General features: G+C 38.5%; 2 protein-coding genes and 1 pseudogene across 2 annotated transcripts; 2 read left to right on the top strand and 1 right to left on the bottom strand.

Annotated features, from left to right (window-relative positions):
* Nucleotides 1–1,134: 1,134 nt before the first annotated feature.
* LOC137599905 (uncharacterized) lies at nt 1,135–3,664 on the top strand (annotated as a pseudogene).
* Nucleotides 3,665–4,106: 442 nt separating this feature from the next.
* Nucleotides 4,107–9,309, bottom strand: rps6 (ribosomal protein S6). The gene is made up of 6 exons (XM_068322001.1): nt 9,203–9,309; nt 8,467–8,598; nt 7,164–7,374; nt 5,017–5,163; nt 4,582–4,739; nt 4,107–4,242 (listed from the first exon to the last, which is right to left on the bottom strand). The coding sequence occupies exons 1-6, from the start codon at nt 9,206–9,208 to the stop codon at nt 4,147–4,149; spliced, it is 750 nt and encodes a 249-aa protein (XP_068178102.1). The 5' UTR covers nt 9,209–9,309; the 3' UTR covers nt 4,107–4,146.
* A 1,757-nt stretch (nt 9,310–11,066) lies between these two features.
* Nucleotides 11,067–21,051, top strand: acer2 (alkaline ceramidase 2). Its single transcript, XM_068321552.1, has 6 exons — nt 11,067–11,429; nt 11,814–11,928; nt 13,792–13,933; nt 14,915–15,052; nt 18,872–19,009; nt 19,491–21,051. The coding sequence occupies exons 1-6, from the start codon at nt 11,316–11,318 to the stop codon at nt 19,675–19,677; spliced, it is 834 nt and encodes a 277-aa protein (XP_068177653.1). The 5' UTR covers nt 11,067–11,315; the 3' UTR covers nt 19,678–21,051.
* The last annotated feature ends 1,143 nt before the right edge of the window (nt 21,052–22,194 follow it).

The raw sequence follows: 22,194 nt of genomic DNA, 5'->3' as shown, positions 1-22,194 counted from the left end.
ATATGGACCTCTCGGTCAAATTATACGGATCTTTGGAATAAGTTTCCATTGTTATGTTGACGACACACAACTGTACATGCCCATAAAAGCAGATGATAGATCAGAATTAATTAAACTAGAGGCCTGTCTTTCTGCCGTGAATAGTTGGATGTCAAGTAATTTTTTGCTCCTAAACCCAAACAAAACTGAGATGCTAATCATTGTCCCAGTCCGACATAGGCCCCGTCCACACGATGACAGATTTTTTGAAAACGAAACTTTTTGAAAACGCATCGAAAACGATTCGCGTCCACACGACAGCGTTTTCAAAAAAATCTCCATCCATACGTAAACGCAGCAGTGCGTTTTCGAAGACAGCTATAAGCATGCCAAACCATGTGGTGGCAGTATTGAGTCAAATTTTATCCAATAGGAATCCTCCGTGTTTTGTTGTCATAACACACGGGCCCATAAATATGATGTCACAGAGGTTTTCGTCGCAGGCAAGACGTCAGCGTTTTTAAAAAGTTGCGGATACACCGTCCACACAACAATGCAGACCCAGCATTTTTAAAGAAATCCACCTAGGCCAGCGTTTTCAAAAAGTTGCATTTTCGTTCTGGATATCTGCGTTTTTGTGTGGACGTAAGGCGTAAACGCAACAAAAAAGTTGCATTTTCAAAAAGTTTCGGCATTGTGTGGACGGGGCCATAGACACCAATTTGAACAACTATGTCTGTAAATCGCTGTTTGATATCCCAAAGTTCAACAGTCAAGAATCTTGGAGTTACGTTAGATTCAACTCTCCCCTTTGATCAGCATATTAAAGACGTCACAAAGATCGCCTTCTTTCATTCACAAACTATCCAAAATTAGGTCCTCTCTCTCTATGGCTGATGCAGAGATTCTGTTTCCTGCCTTTGTGTCCTTTAGACTTGACTATTGTAATGTTCTGTTATCAGGGTTGCCTCGGTCTAGTATAAGAAGCCTTCAGATGGTTCAGAATGCAGCAGCAAGAATATTAACTAACACCAGGAAATTTGACCAGATCACCCCTGTATTATCTTCATTACATTGGCTTCCGATTCATGTTAGATCTGACTTCAAAGTACTGTTAATGACGGAAAAAGCATTAATGGGCTTGCTCCCTTCTACATGTCTGATCTGCTTAAAGCATACACTCCAATGAGGGCTCTCCACTCTCAGAATACAGGTCTCTTGTGTGTTCCCAAAGTAAAAAAGAAATCCGCTGGCCAGAGGGCCTCTATTATTGTGCCCATTTCCTGTGGAATAATCTCCCTATTAGAAAGTCTGAATCTGTAGAAATCTTTAAATCTAAACTCAAAACGTATCTGCTCTCTCTAACATGTAACTTATATTTGGGGGGGCAGTCATAATGTTTAGGTTCAGCCTAGTCCTGCCGACGAGCTGTAGGATTTCTTTTCTTTTTTTAGCTCCTTGCCTCTCATTAATTCTCTTTGGTCACTCTAGCACCACTCTCGCTCCTGCTCTCTACCTCTCTCTCCCTCTCGTGTTCTCACTCTCAGGCCTATGTGTGGTGGATCATCGGTTATCGGTGACCTCTGCTTCCTTGGCTGGTGGTATCAAAAGTTACATGATGGATCAGGGGTAATCATACACTTTATTTTATTTTTTTTAGAACAATGACTTGGGCATTTATTTGGTCTGTCCTCAGAGTGGCAGATCCTTGGCAATTGGTGACCTCTGTCTGCTTCATTGGCTGGCGGTGACTCACTCCACTGATGAATCAGCGTGCTTTTGTCATTCATTTATTATTGTTATATTATTGTTTTGTTGTTAATCTGTACATGCGATATCAATTGCTTCATCTGTCCGCTCCTGGAAGAGGGGTCCCTCCTCTGTAGTCTTCAAAGGTTTCTCCAATCCATTATTTTCCCTGTTAAAAGGGTTTTGGGGCGAGTTGTTCCTTATCCGATGTGAGGGTCATACTACAGTACACAAAGATCAGAGAAATATCGTCCATGTGCAGTTTGTAAAGCCCTTTGAGACATTTCTGTGAATCTGGGCTACATAACAATAGATAAACTTGAAATTAAAGTTTATATTTCAAACATTTACTTATATTGAATTCACTTTGTTCATCTCTCCTGTCAAAGTATAGGAAACATACCGTAGAACAACAACCAAGTGTGTCAATCTGCTTGAGTTTATTTTAGGAGGTTTCATATTAAATGACAAGTAGCCAAATCAAGTAAAGTCCCTGGATAATCAATCTAATCAATCAGGAATTCCATTGTTGGGAAGATGTCATGAATAAACATTGTGTTTGGACACAGTCTTTTTGTCTGTCAGTGCGTAGCTGCCAGACTGGCCAAATTGCCAGTGGTTAACTTGGCCTGTAGAAAGCTGTCTGTGCTCTAAACTAACACTTCAAGCTGCCACCCCAACCTTCCAAATTCTGAAGGTTCAGTTGTCATTTATTGAATCATGTTAATGTAATGACTTTATTACATTATTTCCAGTTTGCTTTGTAAATGACGTTGCATGTAAAAGCCTTGACTGGTTGGAGACGACATTTCCAGTGAAGGCACCGCCAGAACTGCTGAAATTTCTTCCTCAAACCAGACTCACAAATTATGAAACCACATAGAGCAATTCTCCTTTTTTGTTGTTTTTTGTATACCAAATGTCATTGTCACTGCTTAGAACAAGATGCATGAGATCCAGGATGTAGTGAAGACTGCCACTAGTGGAACTGTGGACTGTTCCATATGGCTGATGGGTAGGACAGAGCAGGTTGAAGCCAGGGCTGACTGGCTACTGAAGACGAGCGCCAGCAGTGGCCAGCATGGGACTGGACTCTGCTCTGATTGTATCAGACAGTGATGGACAAAGTGCTTCCTCCCACTGACGAAGTAAAAGGTACTTAATCACACTTTGTGTCATTAACATCGTCTTTTTTTGTTTGTAGTTTTACAAGTTACTGGCTAGGCAAATTCTAGGCCCAGTAGACAAGTCTTGGCTTCAGTGTGGGTTTCCACAGGTAGCCTCTCATTCTAACTGCAAATACAGAACTGTAATGTTCTCATGTAACTCCTAAGGTATTAATGTATTCCTCGAAATAAAATCCTTGAACAGGTGGAAACAGTCTAAAAATGGTTTTCATAAGCACTCATTTAAAATGGAATTTTCATCTTTTGAATGACTTGGTTACTGAACACTAAAATTATTAAATGAGACTCAACTCTTGGATCTGAGACAAAAGGGTCACTATTTTTTGGAAAGATTGCAGTTTGACTAGTACCCTGTACAAATTATTAGCAGAGAATAATTTCAGCAATACCTGCGTTTTTGTTTTGCTGACACGGTGCCTTACTCTACAGCTCATATACAGAAAAACTAAGTCCTCAGGTCTGGTTCAGTCTGTGCAGACCTCGGCCTGGGGAATCCAAGAGCTGCCACAGTATCTGCAACATCAGTTTTCGTCCACGCTGTTCTTCATGGTCCACATATTTAACTTAAACTATTGACAATGGCAGCCCCACCCATCTAATCAAGACAGAAGTTGTCTTAAAGCAGACGGGCACACGTCTCAAAGTTATGATCCAAGTTCACCCGGAGGCTACGTCGTCTACCCGTCTGAGACGGCCAAACAAGCTGGTTTGACAGTGGGTGTAATGTTTAAGGATGCCTTTGTCGCTGATCACTTTGATTTACTGAATGTATACACAATAGTGCTGCAATGCAACCAATCAGCTTTAAATAAAAACTTACGATTCATGAACTAATTAACTTATCCTCTGATACGGCAGAGAAGCTACTTAAATGCTTACATGTGGGTACAGAAAGTCAAAAGGCAGACTTGGTGCTGGCCATGAATACGGTGTTATGGTAGTATGAAATCTATTATCACCAATAACATCCAATTCAGTGGCATCACAACTATTCAACCTGCATTGCTGTCTTAAATGACAAAGAATTTTACAGGTGTCACCACAAATTCAACCTGTTAAACTCTTTCACAGCATTTAGAAAGTTGTATTAAAACACCTGTTAAATAACACTGAAACTATTGTTTACATTTAAACTGAGCCATAAAATTCCACATGTATTCAAATTTTAGGGAAAAACAAAATTACACTGGAAAGTTTTCAGCAAAACATGACTTTATTTTAGTTCTTGATTTCACTTCTGGCTGGACTCTGACTTGGATGTGGATGCTCTCAGTGAAGACAGGCGGCGGCGCTTGGCAATCTGTTCCTGACGCTTCTCCTTGGCTTCCTGTTAGCAAAGACAAAACTTTATTAGGTCAAATTTCCCACACCACACAGTGCCAACAAAGGAGTCCTAAATGACCTACAGTTCCTGACTGCCCACTCAAACAGAATCTTATCCCACTACGTTTTTTGGTGCAGTGCTTTACCACTTGAACGCACTACTAAATAAATAGAATAAGAAACAATGAAAAAAAATCATGTCAGCAGAGTAATGCACCTTCAGGACAATACTTCAATTAAATTTCAAAGTTATCTAAAAGTCCCACTTGAACCACTCAAATGTTTTATCAACTATTCTGCCTTTTTAAGCAACTAATAAAAGCAAACAGGAAGCACACACTACCTTCATCCTCTTTGCCAGCAGCTTGGCATACTCAGAGGCCTCCTCCTTATTCTTCTGGGTGCGCTGTCTCTTGAGGGCAATGCGGCGGCGCTTGTGTTGCAGCACACGAGGCGTCACCAGTCTCTGGATCCTGGGAGCCTTAGTTCTGGGCTTCTTACCTATCAGAGAAGGAATCGAGTTAGTACTGACAATGTGATTAGATTAGATTGAAATCACTACACTAGTACTTCAAGCATTACCAAACAGCCCACCATTAAATTCTAGCATCAAGACAAAACTTCAAACAAGAAGCCCTTGCTTGTTGATATTTATCTTTCTACACTGTTTCAGTCTCTGTCATATGCATTTAAAATCAATATAAATCCACACACATTCATTTCACATTCTGAATAAATGAATAAACCCAGTCACTTCTCAACACCATCATCGCCTCACCTTCTTTAGTCAGTGGTCTCCTCACAACATACTGCCTAACATCATCCTCCTTCGCCAGGTTGAAGAGCTTGCGGATCTTGCTGGCCCTCTTGGGACCCAGGCGGCGAGGGACAGTGCTGTCGGTCAACCCTGGAATGTCCTTCTCACCTGTGAACAACAAGATCAGAATAACACAAGTTGAACAATCAAGCTAATCAAAGCAAATTCTTCAATACATGCGTCTCAGCCTACATCTATAAAACACAATCACTGAAGCCGAAAATGCACAAAAAAGATGAAGTACAGCTGTTGTGATCTGACGATGTTTTAATACTTTTGCCACAAGTACCATGGAACAGTGTTTTTCACAGCTGCAGTGAGCTGAGCACCTAGTCTCTTTTTTGGGTAAGTTTTTCTTCAAACTATTTAAGATGTTTGTCTTTACCTTAATGAAAATTATCACAGACATTTGCTGCATGGGCCACCCACGCTAAGAGCTACCAGCAATTACAACACCACTTTCTTAAAATGTTGTTTAACGTAACAATAATGTCATCAATAACAAATTAACATGAACAAAATCACCTCATCCTGTTTCCTCACAATCAGACATGCTCAGCAGAGAAGAAGAATATTTAAAATCAGATCCATGTAAATACAACCTTTCCTATTTGCTGTCTACATTGCATTAAAACCTGTTCGGTACAATGCAATGCCATTCTGTAATATGGTGTTTTCCATTGTTTCAAGACTTGGTCAAGTATCAATGACACATGGTTCAACAACTGAAGCAAAAAGTGCAAGGCAGATTTAAAAAAATGACAAAAGCCATTTCTTTAAAAAACACCCACCCAATTTTATGAAATAACTGTGGACTCTCTCCAGTATTTTTTGGTAGATTTTATATATCATATACCGTATTGGCCCGAATATAAGAAGGCGTTTTTTGCATTGAAATAAGACTGAAATAGTGGGGGTCGTCTTACATTCGGGGTCTAGACATTATACCCATTCACAACGCTAGATGGTGCCAGATATATTTAAAGCGAATGCTGAACTGAACTCCCCAGGTCGAAGCGAACCCGTCACGAAGAAGAAAAATAAAAATAGCGGTAAGAAAGAAAAGAGAAGAAAATAAGAGAAGAGATAACAGAAAACGGAGAAACGTAGCAACAATCTGGAGAAAAGTGGGTCGAAGATCGGCCAGATTAACCGGCAGCTCAGGAGAAGTTATGATGCAAACTTCAAGATGATGGTTATGAGGTAGAGTCTTCAAACAATTGCAAAGCAACTGTGAAATATTGTGTCACAGAGTTTTATGTACGGAGACCTCAAAAAGATCGCCTAAAAAATGCTCAGTCAGAGAAAAGCTTTCCACGGTCCTTGACAGGAGGGTGTGTGCATCCGTGGACGAGAAACGAAAAGGACGGGATGCGGGATAGAGTTTTTGCATTATTTAAATGAAGCTTTTGCTTTTGCTAACATGCCTTTTCTCTCGAATATATTGTTATAATCATTTGTTTCAGATGTACTGCAATTATTTTCTGTATAAATTAAATTTCGTGTTCAAAAAGTTTTTTCAAACTTGAGTCTTGAAAAAGAGGGGGTCTTATATTCGGTCCAATACGGTACATCGAATGCCCAACACCCATCCTGTTCCATCACCGTGCTGGTTTACTACTTTGATGCAAACAACAATCCCAATTGAACCCCTTTTCACTGCCTTTTAAACAGTGCAATAACGTTCAACATTGAACAGACCGTAAAGGGAGTTGCTGTTTCTTAGATGAAAAGTAAAATCTTGTCAATTCCCTTCAAGTACAGAGAACTTCATCAATGTCCAACAATCACATGGCTGCACGTTATCATACTAACAAGAAAAAATGGGTTCAGTGTCATTCCTGCACCTGTCAAAGACATACTGAAAGAGCAATGCAGTTCAACCATCCACTAACCCGGAACTGGTCGCATCTGGTAAGCAGCTCCACAGTTACTTTGGCAACACACTGTGCCCCCTTAATGACTACAGACCAATCAAAAAGGGTCTAGTGTGTGCCACAAACAGAAGTAACAGAGTCAGCCCTACATTTCAGTTTTGGTCATCAGAAAAAGACCCTGTGCTATCAAATAATTCCCATAAAAAGAATCAACATTAAGAAGAATCTCACCTTTCTTGACGATGACCAAGTTAAGAACACTGAGATTTGCATCAACAATGCAACCACGGACAGACTTGCGTTTGCGCTCGCCAGTCCTGCGGGGACGGTAGCATGAGTGTCCCTTGCTCAGGAGCAGGCGCACACGGCCGTGGGTCAGCACGCCCTGCTTCATGGGGAAGCCCTGCTTGTCGTTGCCCCCGCTGATGCGCACCACATAACCCTGGAGATGTAAACAGAGATGGCAGTTACTTCTCTGCTCTATCATTTTGGTTACCTATTAATGTTGTAAATAAAAGGAACAATTTGCACAGTTCATGCTGATGAAACTGAAACTCTTACTTTTAATGTCTTAAACTTTAAATCACCAATAACGCCATTATGTGTCTAAGCATTTTAGAATTAAGACTGCAGCTGTATCGCTAATGCACACGTCATTAACAGATTTTCCACATGCAAAGTAAGGTCACCACTTTGGTCAAACAGAAAGTATAAACCTATGGGACTTGGCAGATTTATCTTATGAACAGGGCATTCTATAGTTTCACAGAGACATACCAAGGCAAAAACAACATAAGTAAAAATGGTCAGCACCAGCCTACACAGTAAACTTAGCTGAAACACAGATATTTCTCTAAAAATGATACTTGAATCTGAAGAGCCACTACTGTCGTTTAATTAAGTTGTTAATATTTAAAGATGAGATGAACAAGCTTCTCTCATCTTCAGTTTTCTGATGTCTAACAATTGCTGCACCAACCAACATACTAACCCTGTTTGTGAAAATACCAGTCTGTCCTCAATTTCAGAAATTCTACATCAGTATTAAGAATTCCAACAGGTGACATAACATTTAAAACTTTTTTGGAAAGGTTGGTAAATGAACATAGGGCAGATAATATGCATGCAGATTTAATTTGTAGTTCATGAATTTCAGGAGACACTGATAGCTTGTTTGATTAAATGCAGTTGATTCATTTTCTCTGCCCTGCAACCTTTTGCAAATATAAGTATTACTTGATGACTTAAAAATTATGTGTCTTTGAAGATTTAAGGGACTTGTAAGAGCAATGCTGTTGTAAACACAGTCACATGGCCTGGTCACATCTGGTAAGCAGCTCTGCATTTCTTCTGGCAACACACTGTCCCCCCTTGATGAATACAGACAAATCAAAAAGGGTCTACTGGTGTGCCACTTTACACTAGATCAGTATAAATGATTTCAGTATTTCAAAGACTCATTCTGTACCGTGGTAAGCTAGCAAATGTCAATCAATCAGATCCAATGTAGTACACAAAATAAACATCACATTACCTTCCACTCATCGCCCAGAGGGTCAGCAGCCACCTCAGTAGCCATCCGCTTCTCATAGAAAGTACGCAGCTTACGCTCATCATCAACTTCAATCAACTTCTGGCAGCCAGTAGCGGGAAATGAGACGTTCAGCTAGAAGTACAACAGACCAATTCATTTAATATATTATACAAGGCTCCATACAGGTTAGCATCAGTCATCATACACAGATTGTTAACATTATTTAGAGCCATAGCTCAATTAATGCAACTTCCACGACACGAGAAATTTGTCCATAACTCAATCAATGATCAAGTGTTTGTTTGAACTGCATGAGGTCAAGTTAGCGTCAGTCATTGGCTCAGAGGCCTGTTAGCTTCTCTGCTAACTTGGAGACCAACCGACTTTTGCTTTCCGCGCCTGACTATGGGTACTATAACCACTATTACTTTTACATGAAAAACGAACAGTGAGGCTCAGCTCCAGTGAATTTAACAAGAGAGAATGTTATGTTTCTTTTTGCACTAAACCGAAGTGAACACGGCGCACATTTTCTCAGTGCGGCCATGTTTGTCCTACTCAATGAGTAGAGACTCGTAGCTACAGCCTTCACAATCAAAGCTCATCCCAAATACACGAAACGTAACGGCGTCATTAAACAATGCCGTATTAAAGTGCACAATCATATCATCCACCACATGTTGATATTTTAAGGAAAATAGCTAAACACAGACATTTATAGTTAGGGAAACTGTACCTTCATTTTGCCAAACCGGCCCTAGAACGGTCCGCCACAGAAAAGAGACCGTACTTCCGCTTCGTGGTCTCACATAACCCGGTGTGGTCTCGCGATAACTGTCTGGGGCTAATTCCTCATCCATCGAGTTACAATAGTTAATGTTTCAGGTTAAATCCCGAAAACAGCGAACTGTTTTACAACGATTGACTGACAAATAAAGTTGTTTCATGTGAAATGACAAAATTCAGAGGTAAATGCACATATCCCGATCATATAAAATATATACTGTAGACATTTTTTATTGACTTACCATTTATTTATTTATGTTTATTTTGGCCATGTGTTATAATATCGTCATTTGACCTCTAAAAGAGGGTGGAAGAAGACGATTCGTGGAATTCTAAAAATCCAAACAAGACAAGTAAACTATTGTACAGTATAATCAATGCATTGTTGATCAATGAGCATTTGTCCACCAGAGGATGCCAAAGAGCAGTTAAGACCTTGTGTCAAAAATTGACATCGTAGATATTGTAAGTTGTCGCATTAAAAACACATAAATTATTTAGTAATGAAGAGGTGCAGTCTTTCAGAGCTCTTTGTGCGTTCGTTGATCGAGGAAGGAAACACCAGTCACGGGAAAACCAAGTCAAAATTCATTATGAAAGCTTTCAGGCAGTTACACGGTGATCACGGCATCAAGCAAGTGTATCAGTAAGTGCAAAGAATAAAATATACTTTTCTCCTTTTATACCTCAGAAGGAGGTGTGTTTTAGTACATAAAGCACATAAGAAGGAGGTGTGTTTTACCAATTCACACACTTCTTTAAGAAAGGTACTTCTTAGCTTCATCTTTATCATGCAGCTGGCATAACCCATATGTTCCTCCCTTCCTCCTGCAGAAAGCGCTCATAACCTTAACTCCTCTTTTTGTGCTCAAATAATTAAAAAGAAGTTGTTTCACCGAAAAATATTCAAACAGTGCCTCACTTTATTATTACTTTTTCTACATCAAAGTCATCAAAAAGACATGATTTACACAATTCAGTTATAGTTTTCATGAATCCCAACAATAAATGTGTTATAGATAAATGAGCATTTGTCCACTAGAGGATGCCAAAGAGCAGTGAAGACCCTGTGTCAAAAATTTACATCGCAGATATTGTAAATTGTCGAATTAAAAAAAAACATTACAGTAATTATTTAAAAATACAACAGTACAGAACTCACTGGAAATACGGATGGCAATGTAAAGGTTAGGTTCAGCGTGAACCAATAAAAGTGTTACGATCAAACAAAGTGAAAAATAGATCCCATAAAAAACAGAACAACGTCACTAAGATTTATAATGGAGGTAGCTTTCCTACACCGAAAAAGTTTAATTGTCTGCTGTGAAAAAAAGCCTATTATTGTATTGCTATTCTTAATGCTGCCTGCGTGTAATAAACACGCAGGAAGCGCTTCTCACGAAGTAATGTATAAGTACAATGTAATTACAATTAAAGTTACAAAAACATAAGTAACTCTGAAATCACAAAGTGATTTAATTAATAATTTCCATAAATCTACAAAAATGGACAATGTGGGGGGCCAGGCAAACATATGAACAGTAAATATAAACATTAAAGTTATTGCACAAGATCCTAAAAATCCATATCACTGATATTTGAAATGAAACCAAAGTCAATAGCTGGATGTAAAACTGCGTCTTTGTTAGATAATTTTCTCAAATTATCATTTTAAACTAATGTTCTCAGCCCTTATTCCACAATGGGTTGAATTATCAGTTTTTTATGATCGAAAAAACGCTAACTTCCGGACTCGTTGTGGTCACGTGTCACGGAAATAGGAAGTGGGCAGAAGTGAATCCTCTCAGGGTTATTCAACACTCTTTGGCTAGAGACTGAGCAGCTGTCAATGCACGATACTAAGCGTCACGACAAGCGCAGGGCTTTGTGGAAGGACAGAGGCTTAAAGATGCAGCTCAACGATTATTTATATGTCACATTACACTGTTGGATATGCAAGACACGTCAAGTCTCCAAATCTAACGCGTGATTTTCGAGCCGAGATATATTGACTTTTTAATCATTGTAGTCTGCGCTGTCCAGCCGAAAGAACTTGCCCAGACATGAGTAACGTCAATCTGATTTTTTGGGACCACTTGCAAGCTGGTAGCTCCGACGTGGATTGGTGTGAAGGCAATTACCTAATTTACCCCAGCATCGCTGAATTTTACAATACGGTCGGTTGAAGAATTTGCTGCTCGTGTACTGTTGTTTGTTGTTGTTGATGTTTTTGCATAATACAGCTTTGTTTACAGCTACAGCTAGACCACAGCTTATCTGACTTTCTTTTTCTTTTGTGTTGCGCTGCTTACTTACTATCTTTATATTGTTCTTAGGTTAGTTACAGCTAGCTTTAAGTTGTTCTGACTTTCAGCAGTTTGGCCGCTTTTCGACTTCAGCATCGTGTTGTTTACTGCTAGCATCAGGTTACAAATGGTTTTTACTTCATAATGGTGAGCCCCTGACCAGCACGTTGTCACTGACGTGCAGGATCAGTGTGTATGTATATATATGTATTTATATATTTATTTGCTCATGGCTTTCTTTGTTTATCATTTCAGATCAGCAACATTTTATTTTTTGTTTTGCCGCCCATATTAATGTGCTTGTTCCGCCAGTATGCAACACATTTCAACAGTGGGATTTACCTCATATGGATTCTCCTAGTTGTGGTTGGTAAGTTGGCTGGAATGTCGTGTCTGTTCAATCCTCATCGAAAAAATGTAACAAAAACTCATCTATATGTCTGCAAGTATAGATATTTGGTAAAATATGAAGCTTGGTGTTGTAGAGCCATTGTGGCTAACAATACAGTAATGTCATTTGTCATGAAAGAAAATACACTCCAGCTGTAAAGGAAATGAAGTCCGCTGAACGCCACATAAAGTACTGTACTGTCATTTTTAGCATAGTTACGTGAAATACTTATTACTGTATTTCATTATTCATAAAATTGCTGATCAGTCTTTTCAATATTGTAGTTAGAGAATAATCTGCCGTTGACACGAGGGAGGAAAATTCCATGAAAAAACGTGAATACATACTCTTAAGTCCATGATTTATACACTTATATGAGTAGCCTGTAAGTCCAGCAGCAACACTATGATGTGGCCTGTCAGTGTCCTCATTTAAAGCTTTATGTGACCCTGAATCATTGCGCCCTATAAGGAAGATTATGACTAGGCGTATTCACTGGTGAGATGAATAAGCCCATTGCCTGAAGTTTCATTTGATTTTACACAGCATTTCAGTCTTAAATGGTGCTACTGTATATTGTTCCTTTACTGCTCGTATGAAAACACTCAGTGTGCAATGTCAGCAGAGATAACCTGACAGACTACACTCTGTTCCTGACAGGTGACCTTGTTGCATAGCATTTGTAACCTAATGGAATGGAATGTACTTTACTGATTTAGCTACAACAACTTTAAGTTTGGTTTGGATTTAAAATAGTCATTTACTTGTTTGTGCTTTTTGAATAACACATACTGTTTGCTATTTAACCTTATTAGTCATCACCCCAGAAAGGAAATATAACCAACCTCCTCTTGTTGTGCATACATATCTTGTATCACACTGGAGCTTTGACTCCATTATTAGAATCTGAAGGTTGGAAAAAAAAACAGCTGCTGGGGGTTACATGGTTTCACCTCTCGTTCATTGTTTGTTGTAGGATGACCTTTGACACAAGGAGAAAACAAATTTGTCCTGAATTTGTAAAATCGTATTCAGCTGCATGTGGACATCATGTTGAATGGGAGTCACTATCAATACGGAGATATATACTATTTTGTTAAGTTAATTTTTTCCCATGGCCATAGTTCGTGTGTAAATCCATCCCCTTTTGGGATGTCTTGTTTTGTCCAGCCAACAATCCAAACTAGGATACAAGCAAAAAAGCACAAAGAGAAAACATTTACATTTTAAAAGCTGAAGAAAATTTGTCATTTGGTATGTTTCGTAGAAATATTGTCCACTTCTTTAAATAAGTCAGTGAGATTTAGAACACACATTGAGAGCTTGTTGTGATGAGGCTTCTGACTGAGAGTCCTTCAGGGCAAGAGGTTTAGAAGTGTAGGAATCTCCTGCGGAGGCGACAGATAACCCTGATAATAGAAAGTCTGTTGTACTGTGATAATATTCAGACACTAACGTCCTTCATTTTAGAGTGTTTTTAAAATTCACAATAAAGCTAACATCAGTTTCATATATATACTACAATATTCTTTCTAATTTTTTGGTGGCCATTTATTTCAAATGGTAGCCATTTATCAGTGTTGTAAACTGAGTTACTTTAGAGATTCTCAGCTCTGTCCTCACATGGAATATGTTCAAAATTACCTCAGAGGGAACATTTTCAACTGTATTTGAATGTCCTAGTTTTGGTTACATATAAATTAGATAAATGGAATCAAGAACACATGGATGCTTGAGAAAACATAGTTTTTACTCCTTAGGATTGTAGCTTCTAGTCTCAACTTTTTTTTTTATCTTTGACTTTATTTTATTCCCTGCTTCCTTGCTTTTTTTGTTTTTCAGGCATTGGTTCAACATATTTTCACGCCACCCTTAGCTTCCTTGGCCAGATGCTGGATGAGTTAGCCATCTTGTGGGTGCTCATGTGTGCCATTGCCATGTGGTTTCCTAAGAGATACCTACCCAGGATGTTCAGGAGGGATCGGTATGTTAACTAGTGTGATGCTGCATCAGAATAACTACCCTTAGAATCTTAAAACTGGTTTGTGGTTGAAAAAAGGCGTTTGTCCAACCATGACCTATATGTACGCAGGTTTATCTACCAGTTAGTCATTATCAATTTACTTCCGTTATACTCCTATCTCTGGAGTTAGGCAAATACCACATGTATCTAGTATTTCCTGTGCACATACATTGTTTGTTTCTGTAACTTGTAGCTCACTGCTAGAAACAGTTTTGTCAAATAATGTACCCACTGTTATGACTGACTGTTAATAATAGGCATGTTCGGGTATGAGATAGCTGACACAAGCAAAAAGGCATCACATGTCTTAACTTCTCTTTCTGTTTTCACACAGTTGTCATGTCTACTCCGTTACTTTAACCTTTCTATTGAAATATAATAGTACCTGGAGTTTATTTTGTGACTGAGCTTGTAAGTCAAATAACATTTAACATACAACATTTAAAATGACTAAACTAAATTAAATAAAATAATTTTATTCCTTTCCAGCTTTGTTAAGAACACCAAACTTCTCTAAATTATGGGGGGGGGGGTGTATCAACCAATACACATGCATACTTTTCTTGTGTGTAATTAATTGTTTGTTACATAAGCAGTGAAAAAGTATGTAAACAAACGCAAAAGTCACAAGCACACTCCACAAAAGACAACAAGATCCGGTCTCAGCTGATGTTGTATCCATCCGCCAAATAGCGATGGTGTAGCAAAGCACAGCTCGGATTTTGCTCGTGTTTTAAAAAAAAAAGAACACCACGATGGCTCATATCTCAAATAACTCGTATATAGTACAGGATAATACTGTATTCCCTTGTCATTATTGTTTGATTGTGGGTGCTTGATGAAAAGACCTTGATGAGCGAAGAGACGTTTTTCTCTGTGCATTACTTATTGTATATCATGGGGTATATCATTATTCTGACTAATGTTTTCCTTTTTTTTTAGAGCGAGGTTCAAAGTGGTCATAGGCATCTTGTCAGGGATCACCACTGGACTGGCATTTGTGAAACCAGTTGTTAACTCATTGTCATTAATGACCCTGGGCATCCCCTGCACGGCACTTCTCATTACTGAGCTTAAAAGGTTAGTGACACATTTGTTTGAAGTTATTTTATCTATAGTTCAGAATTTAAGAAATGTCTTAGTTGCTAAACACCAGAAACACTCGTTCTATGGGTAAGATGAGATAATATTGGCTTCATTATACAATCCTTGTAAATAAACACATATGATGACTGAGTTCTTGTTCCAAATGTCAGAATCTGTTTTTTTTATTGTTACTGAAAAAGACCCGGAAAAGTATTTGTAAATGGTTTAGTTTCTTGGGTGGTGCAGAATGAACTGGATTCGGGGCCCTCATGTTCGGACACCACCTCCTGTTCTTGTCCACTACATCGTGGAGGTGGAGCATAAGTGTGTGCTTTTGGATCTGTAGGATAGTGAACCATGCCCTATCACGGGGAAGCCAGATGAAACATTAATGGAGGTCCATGATAGCTTGCCTGGCATGCAATTTGAATGTCTATTCTAGATTTTGAGGCGAACGGCTGAACAAACATGTAGAAGCTGGTTCCTTCCGAAGTATCCCTCAGGATAGTGGGTGTGCTTATTCTTTCAGTTTTATCTGGTAAAGCCATTAAGTAAAGTCTATGGGCTGAAATGATTACAATCTATTCTTAAACTTTAAATTAGCTAGAGTCCCAGCTCAATGACTTAGAGCCAGGAATGCTTCAGATAAATGTAAAAATCAAAACATGGGCCATGTCTGGATCTTCTTCTTTTCCTTTCGGCTTTTCCCTTCAGGGGTCGCCACAGCGAATCAATTTCCTCCATCTAGCCCTGTCCTTTGAATCCTCTTCTCTCACACCAACTACCTTCATGTCTTCCCTCACTACATCCATAAACCTCCTCTTTGGTCTTCCTCTAGGCCTCCTGCCTGGCAGGGCCATGTCTGGATGAATTTACCAAATTAGCGTTATCAGAACAAAAATGTTCTACAAAGCAGCATTCTTCAATCTAACACTAGAACTAAAACTAGATTAGTATTTTTAGGAAGTTGTTATTTGGTACAAAAAACTGAACAGTATTGAATTTTCAGGATGTAGTCTCTGCAATCTACAGTACATTAACATGTCACCTTTGACTTTTTGTTCTTACATTGTCTAATGACACGTCGTCTGTTCCCAGCTAATAATAGGATGTTATGTCAAAGAATGTTCCTGAAAACACTCAAGTCACACGTGACGGTGTCTGCATGTGTATTTGTGCCTCTCCAGCGTTCTTTCATCACTGTAATGTGGAGCTGCTTTGCTCTTTCCGTTTTCCCACCCCTGGTCTCCACCATCAGACTTTCAGCTCAGTCATCTATTGTTCAGGCTGTTAGCAATTTTTGACATTACTGCCAGTGCCAGTCATCAATACAGGCTGTTCGCGTTTTGTTGTGGGAGTGGGAGAGAATTCCTCTGGCCCTGGCTTGTGAAAGACCAGTTTGTTGTTGTTTGCCTTTTTACAGTATGACTACTACCCACTACTACTTCCAGACGGACAAAAACAACTTGACTGCTGTAATATCCATGATAGATATTACCAAACAGGAAGTGTCTGAGAATGAATACCAGTAATGGTTGAACTATAACTACAGAGGTAGCCCTACAAGACAAGTATGGTGCTTGTTCTTACATTCATCCATTTCTAATACCTACGTCTTCTGTCGCTGGTCGTGGAAGTTTAATGTGAAAAACAAAATTATATTGGGGGGGAAATTGGTTTGAGGTTGTGAATTGCAAATAACAGTGAATTCCAAGTGAACTATTCCACATTTTTACGACTTTCAACTCGAATTGATATAAGACGTAGACCTTGACATAAGTCATTCTCTATATTCAAACCTTGAAAAGGAAAAAAAGTACTCATTATTATTATACTAATATGTTCACTATCTCTCCTCTGGACATGTCCAAACCATCTCAGTCTGGCCTCTCTGACTTTATCTCCAAAACCTCTAACATGTGCTGTCCCTCTGATGTACTCATTCCTGATCCTATCCTTCCTGGTCACTCCCAGAGAGAACCTCAGCATCTTCATCTCTGCTACCTCCAACTCTGCCTCCTGTCTTTTCCTCAGTGACACTGTCTCTGGACCAAACAACATCACTGGTTTCACCACAGTTTTGTACACCTTTCCTTTCATTTTAGCTGAAACTCTTCTTTCACACATCACACCTGACACTTTTCTCCACCCGTTCCATCCTGTCTGTACACACTTCTTCACCTCTTTTCCACACTCTCCATTGCTCTGGACTGTTGACCCTAAGTACTTAAAATCCTCCACCTTCTTGATCTCTTCTCCCTGTATCCTCACTCTTCCACTTGGGTCCCTCTCATTCACACACATGTACTCTGTCTTACTGTGGCTAACCTTCTTTTATGTACAGCGTTCCTGATAAATATCTGGCATTATTTTACAGAGCCATTGGGGGTTCTTCCTTTTCATTACCATGAGTGAGAAAAGCTTTTAGCAGTACGTCACCACGGATAGACAGGAGGGTCTTTCCTTCAGTTATCTTCTACTGTCACAGCTCTCCATCACGCCCCCCGTCTCAGTGGAGACGTCCCAGTTTTGGGTCATCTTTTAAATCTACATGCATCTGTTTGAACTGTAGACACAGTATGCCAGGTTGTTTGGTGACAGCTTTGTCAGTGTATGCTTGTCAGCAGGAAGGGGTGTTGGCCAACTTATCAAAGTAAAGGCCATTATTGAGCCTATGCCTGGTTTAGTAATGTACCGTATACACAATTAGGGTTTGCTCTCTTGTGGAAATAAATAAATAGAACACTTGAATGAGATTTAAATAAAAATTAAACATCTACAGTGTATATGACAATTTAATGGCCTATTTCCCTATTTTGGAAGACTTGCTGGCTCTAATCTTCCTGTTACCAATTGAGTTAATATGACATCATTTTTATATCCCCACCAAAGAGAGCGTAGGGTTACTTTCGTACTCCTGTCGCTGCACGTTCCCAACAGGATGTAGTCAGTCCAGAGCCACTCAAAACATGCAGGATTGACATTCAGTGTAATTTCCTACATGCTTTGTAGAGGCCTTAAAGGTATGAAGCTTGTACTTGGTTTCTTAATTTTTTTTGGTATATTTTTACATCTTAGAGCACAGTTTGAGCTTCGGTGATGCTGCTGTTGATCCACGTCAGCACGAATCTCTAGTTTCTAAGGCTTCTCTGGATCAACGCAACAAAGGTTAAACTCAACGATGGTTACATGAGCCAACTGCTAAAATTTGTGTCAAGTGTTGCCTTTATGGTTCATGGCTTTGGACGTTACAATTAAATGATCCTCACATTGTATCTTAATCATGTTGACATTGAGAACAATAAAGAAGGCAATTGTAACATGGTGTGACTTCAAAACGTTAAGGGAGGGCGACAACCTGCTATCGTCATCGTCAGGCTTCCTTGTCTCTGTCTTTGTTTTTTTGCCACTCAATTTTTGCCAGCAGGCCTGTGACTGGTGTGTCTGAAGTGTTTCATTAGCAGTATTCTGATTAGCATGTGTCAGGTCAGGTGTCTATCCAGTAGAAGGTATTTGTGCAGATTAGAAAACCAGAACACTGGGTGCTTGAATCACAGTGCTGTCAGGTCCCTAAAAGAAAGTTTGGACAGCACAGACATTGAAATCAATATATTCAATGTCAAAGCTCCAAGATAACCGCTCAGGCCTGAGCAGCATGCCAAGATGGGGACTAAGTTGGCTAAAGATAACTGAGCATTTAGCAACTAGTGCAAAGAAGACCTGAAGACTGAAAGAGTAAATTCTGATTACTGTTTTTGAGTTGTAAAATGCATAGCATGTGTAATTTTATTATTTATTTATTTGGTTTTGCAGGTGTGAAAACCCACGTGTGTTCAAGCTGGGCTTGGTCTCAGGGATCTGGTGGGCACTGGCTCTGCTTTGCTGGATCAGCGACAGAATATTCTGTGAAATGTGGTCATCTGTCAACTTCCCCTACTTGCACTGTGCTTGGTAAATTTCTACACATCAGAAGGGTCAATATGATTTAAAGGAGTTATGAAGTTGTCGTTTAGGTGCTATTTATGCACCCATGAGACGCTGAAATTATTATTCTAAGAAGCTGAAATGCAAAAAATATCTTTCAAACTTTTGTAGGGGGGGGGGACTATTCCTGCATTAGAATCAAGAAAAACTACAAAGAATCTATATTTGTAAATCACCAGAAATCAGAATTGGTTAAATAAATTGCAATGCATATTAAATTTGTCCTGGGAATTTGAGGCTTAACAATAAACATTACAGCAATCTTCTTACTCCACTCAAAGACTGTTTTTTTTTCCTTAATTAAATTCTTGAAAATCAAATAAAGTTTTGCAAACCATGTTAAACCTCCACTGCTGATGGTTTGTCTAGGTCCTGCACCCAGAAACAACTCAATATTTTCTATTTCTCAGACTCAGTTGGTTCATTCGAACTGTTCTCCCTCTTTCAGGCACATCCTCATATGTCTGGCTTCCTACTTGGGATGTGTTTGTTTCGCCTATTTTGATGTTGCCACTGAGGCCCCTGAGCGAGGACCTGTCATCATGTTCTGGCCCAATGAGAAGTGGGCCTTCATCGGTGTTCCCTATGTTTCCTTGCTCTGCGTCCACAAGAAGTCAGCCATCAAGGTGACTTGAATCCGTTGCTCCCTCGGCTTCACTGCAGAACTTCATGACACAGTGGACCCAGCCAGGACACAGGAATGCCACTCCCACAGGTTACATCCACTGATGTGATTGGTTGATGTGGTGACGCAGAGATATGACAACCACGAGGAATTGTTTTTAGATTTTTTAGCCCCTGTTCTGGTTGACTTTCAGCACACAATATAACACAGGGTGGTTTGCCATCTACACAAAACCTTTACAGTATTACAAACACCTACTCAGGCTTTGTATAGGCTACATTCGATGTGTTATGCATTTCAAGGTTCTTTAAAGAGAAGACTTTGAAAATTTTATAGCAACCCAGAACACCTCATTATAATGCATTTTATAAACATAAATATAGCATCTCATAGATGCAATCTGGCCATTATGGAATCATGTTTATAACCAATAAAGCACTGGATTGATTAACTGTGATTATGTATTAAGTATTGAAATTCTTCTGGCCAAATTTGCATATACAATGAATCACAAATCTGGTTCACAAAGTGTCAAAACTGTTACACAAGGGATTTCACATAAAGCCTTATGTGTTTTTAAATACATAATGGATTATACATGTTCTCTTGGTTAATAGACATTCTAATTTAAAACATGCAAATGCTTTTTTCTGTTATGGATGTGTTACACAATTATTAGTGTACAAGATAGTATATGAGAAATGTGTTACTATATAGCCTTGTATATATTATGTTAATTGACAATGCAATAGCCACTTATTTTCATATATTCAAATATTATAAATTAATTAAGGTACCTGTTGATATTGGCCAAAACCCAAAGATTGAAAAATCAAAAACAAAACAAGAACAGAATGTGAAATCAAAATTTATTGAAATATGAATGACTACTCAATGAAGTAATAATTTATTTTGCACAAAAGGAAGCATGAGTCTCGAAGCTGCTGGCTAAATACACAATGTGTAGCATTTCAGAACCTACAGTTTGCAACTATTTACTTTGTTAATGTGTAATATTTACACTTTACAATGCATCAGCGCTTAACTTCTCTTCAGGGTGACTCGCTCCTTGCACGGTCATTTAGAATTTGTGCTTATTATCATTTAACTATGAAAACTACATAGAAGGCCTTAATTAACCAGGATTGTGAACTACAAAAAAGGTGTATTGTGTTCTTTTGCGTTTTATCTGAAACTGTGTAAAAAGGTTATAGATTCTAATAAGGGCATTCAACAACATGTAGAAATAAGTTGTAACAGTTAAAGTTTTGGGACAGATGGACTTTTATTACTGCAGACTTAGTGGGATTTAGAAGTGTTCATATTTTAAATACAACAGACTACAGTAATTGAATTCATCAGTGCTTTTTTTGTTGTTGTTTTTTGTTTTTTTGTTGTTGTTTTTTTTTGGGGGGGGGGGTCTTCAAAACTGCCTCAAGTTTTTTAAGTAAAAGTATTTCATTCCTGTTCTCCTGCCAAGGGTTCTGGTAAATCAAATCTCTAAATAACTCAGCACACACGTTCAGTGATGGATTATCGTTCACAAAAAAGCAACTGCTATTTTTGTGGGTATATACAATGTTTTATATTTTTCTAAATGTTAAACCAAAATTGAAACACAGTGTTTTAATGTTACAGGATTGTTACCTTTCAATTGCCAAACCTTTTGTATGATATTTTCAGGTAACTGACAAAATGCTTTACAGATAACATGAAATCATGCATCAGATCCATGATATTAGATTGTTTTTGTGAAGATACATCATTCAAAAATCCTCAAGTAAGGAATCTGAACCATCTGAATGTGTCCCTTTGCATTTTTATTTTTTATTTCAGCCTGAGTTCTGATGAAGATCTCATTACATTGAGTTGAGGGTTTTTTTTAACAGGCTTTCATGATTATTTCCATGTTTTGAAAATTTTTCTGCCTGCATAGACAATACAGACAAACTGCACATTATTTATTTCATAATTTATCATGTTTTGTAAACAAATATTTGAAATATATATTAGAATGTTTGTACTTTATTTTATGCAATAAACTACGCTAATAGTCCAAGGAGTCATTGGAGTCTTATTTTACAATCAATACAAGATAGTGTTATAGTCCATGCACCAAATAGTCATTCTCAAGTCAGTGGTGCAAGGGAATTTTTATTTTAATTATATTTACTCAAGCACATTACTCTTCAAAGGTACTGTACTAGAATTTTACTCTTGATAGGTCTCTTAACTTCTTGCTACTTCACACTTACACTGCACTCAAAGGTTCAGGATGATGTTATTTTTCTTCATGTATTTAACTGCTAGTTATATTTTACACATTAATTATTATCGCTATAATATCAAAAACAATCTTGGTTGCCATAATAACCTGTATCCAACATTCACATAAAAAATAAATGTACAGTACATTATCCAACCATTCTTTTTTCAGATGAGACAACTAGTCTCTTCTACAGCTGCTTGTCCGCCTTGCAAGTAATGGGTCTGCTGTCCAAGCTGGTTGTGTATGGGAGGTATGGTA

The sequence above is a fragment of the Antennarius striatus genome, chromosome 8, assembly GCF_040054535.1.
Source record: "Antennarius striatus isolate MH-2024 chromosome 8, ASM4005453v1, whole genome shotgun sequence".
NCBI lineage: Eukaryota > Metazoa > Chordata > Actinopteri > Lophiiformes > Antennariidae > Antennarius > Antennarius striatus.
Note: the sequence above shows the minus strand (reverse complement) of the source record. Positions and strands in the feature narration are given on the sequence as shown.

Coding starts and splice junctions, on each gene's coding strand:
- acer2 (XM_068321552.1), top strand. CDS start 11,316: ATGAGTAACGTCAATCTGATTTTTTGGGACCACTTGCAAGCTGGTAGC. Junction 15,053..18,871: donor CTCATTACTGAGCTTAAAAG/GTTAGTGACACA, acceptor TTGGTTTTGCAG/GTGTGAAAACCCACGTGTGT. Junction 19,010..19,490: donor CCCTACTTGCACTGTGCTTG/GTAAATTTCTAC, acceptor TCCCTCTTTCAG/GCACATCCTCATATGTCTGG.
- rps6 (XM_068322001.1), bottom strand. Junction 4,740..5,016: donor GAGACCACTGACTAAAGAAG/GTGAGGCGATGA, acceptor CTTCTCTGATAG/GTAAGAAGCCCAGAACTAAG. Junction 4,243..4,581: donor TGCTGGCAAAGAGGATGAAG/GTAGTGTGTGCT, acceptor CTTTGCTAACAG/GAAGCCAAGGAGAAGCGTCA.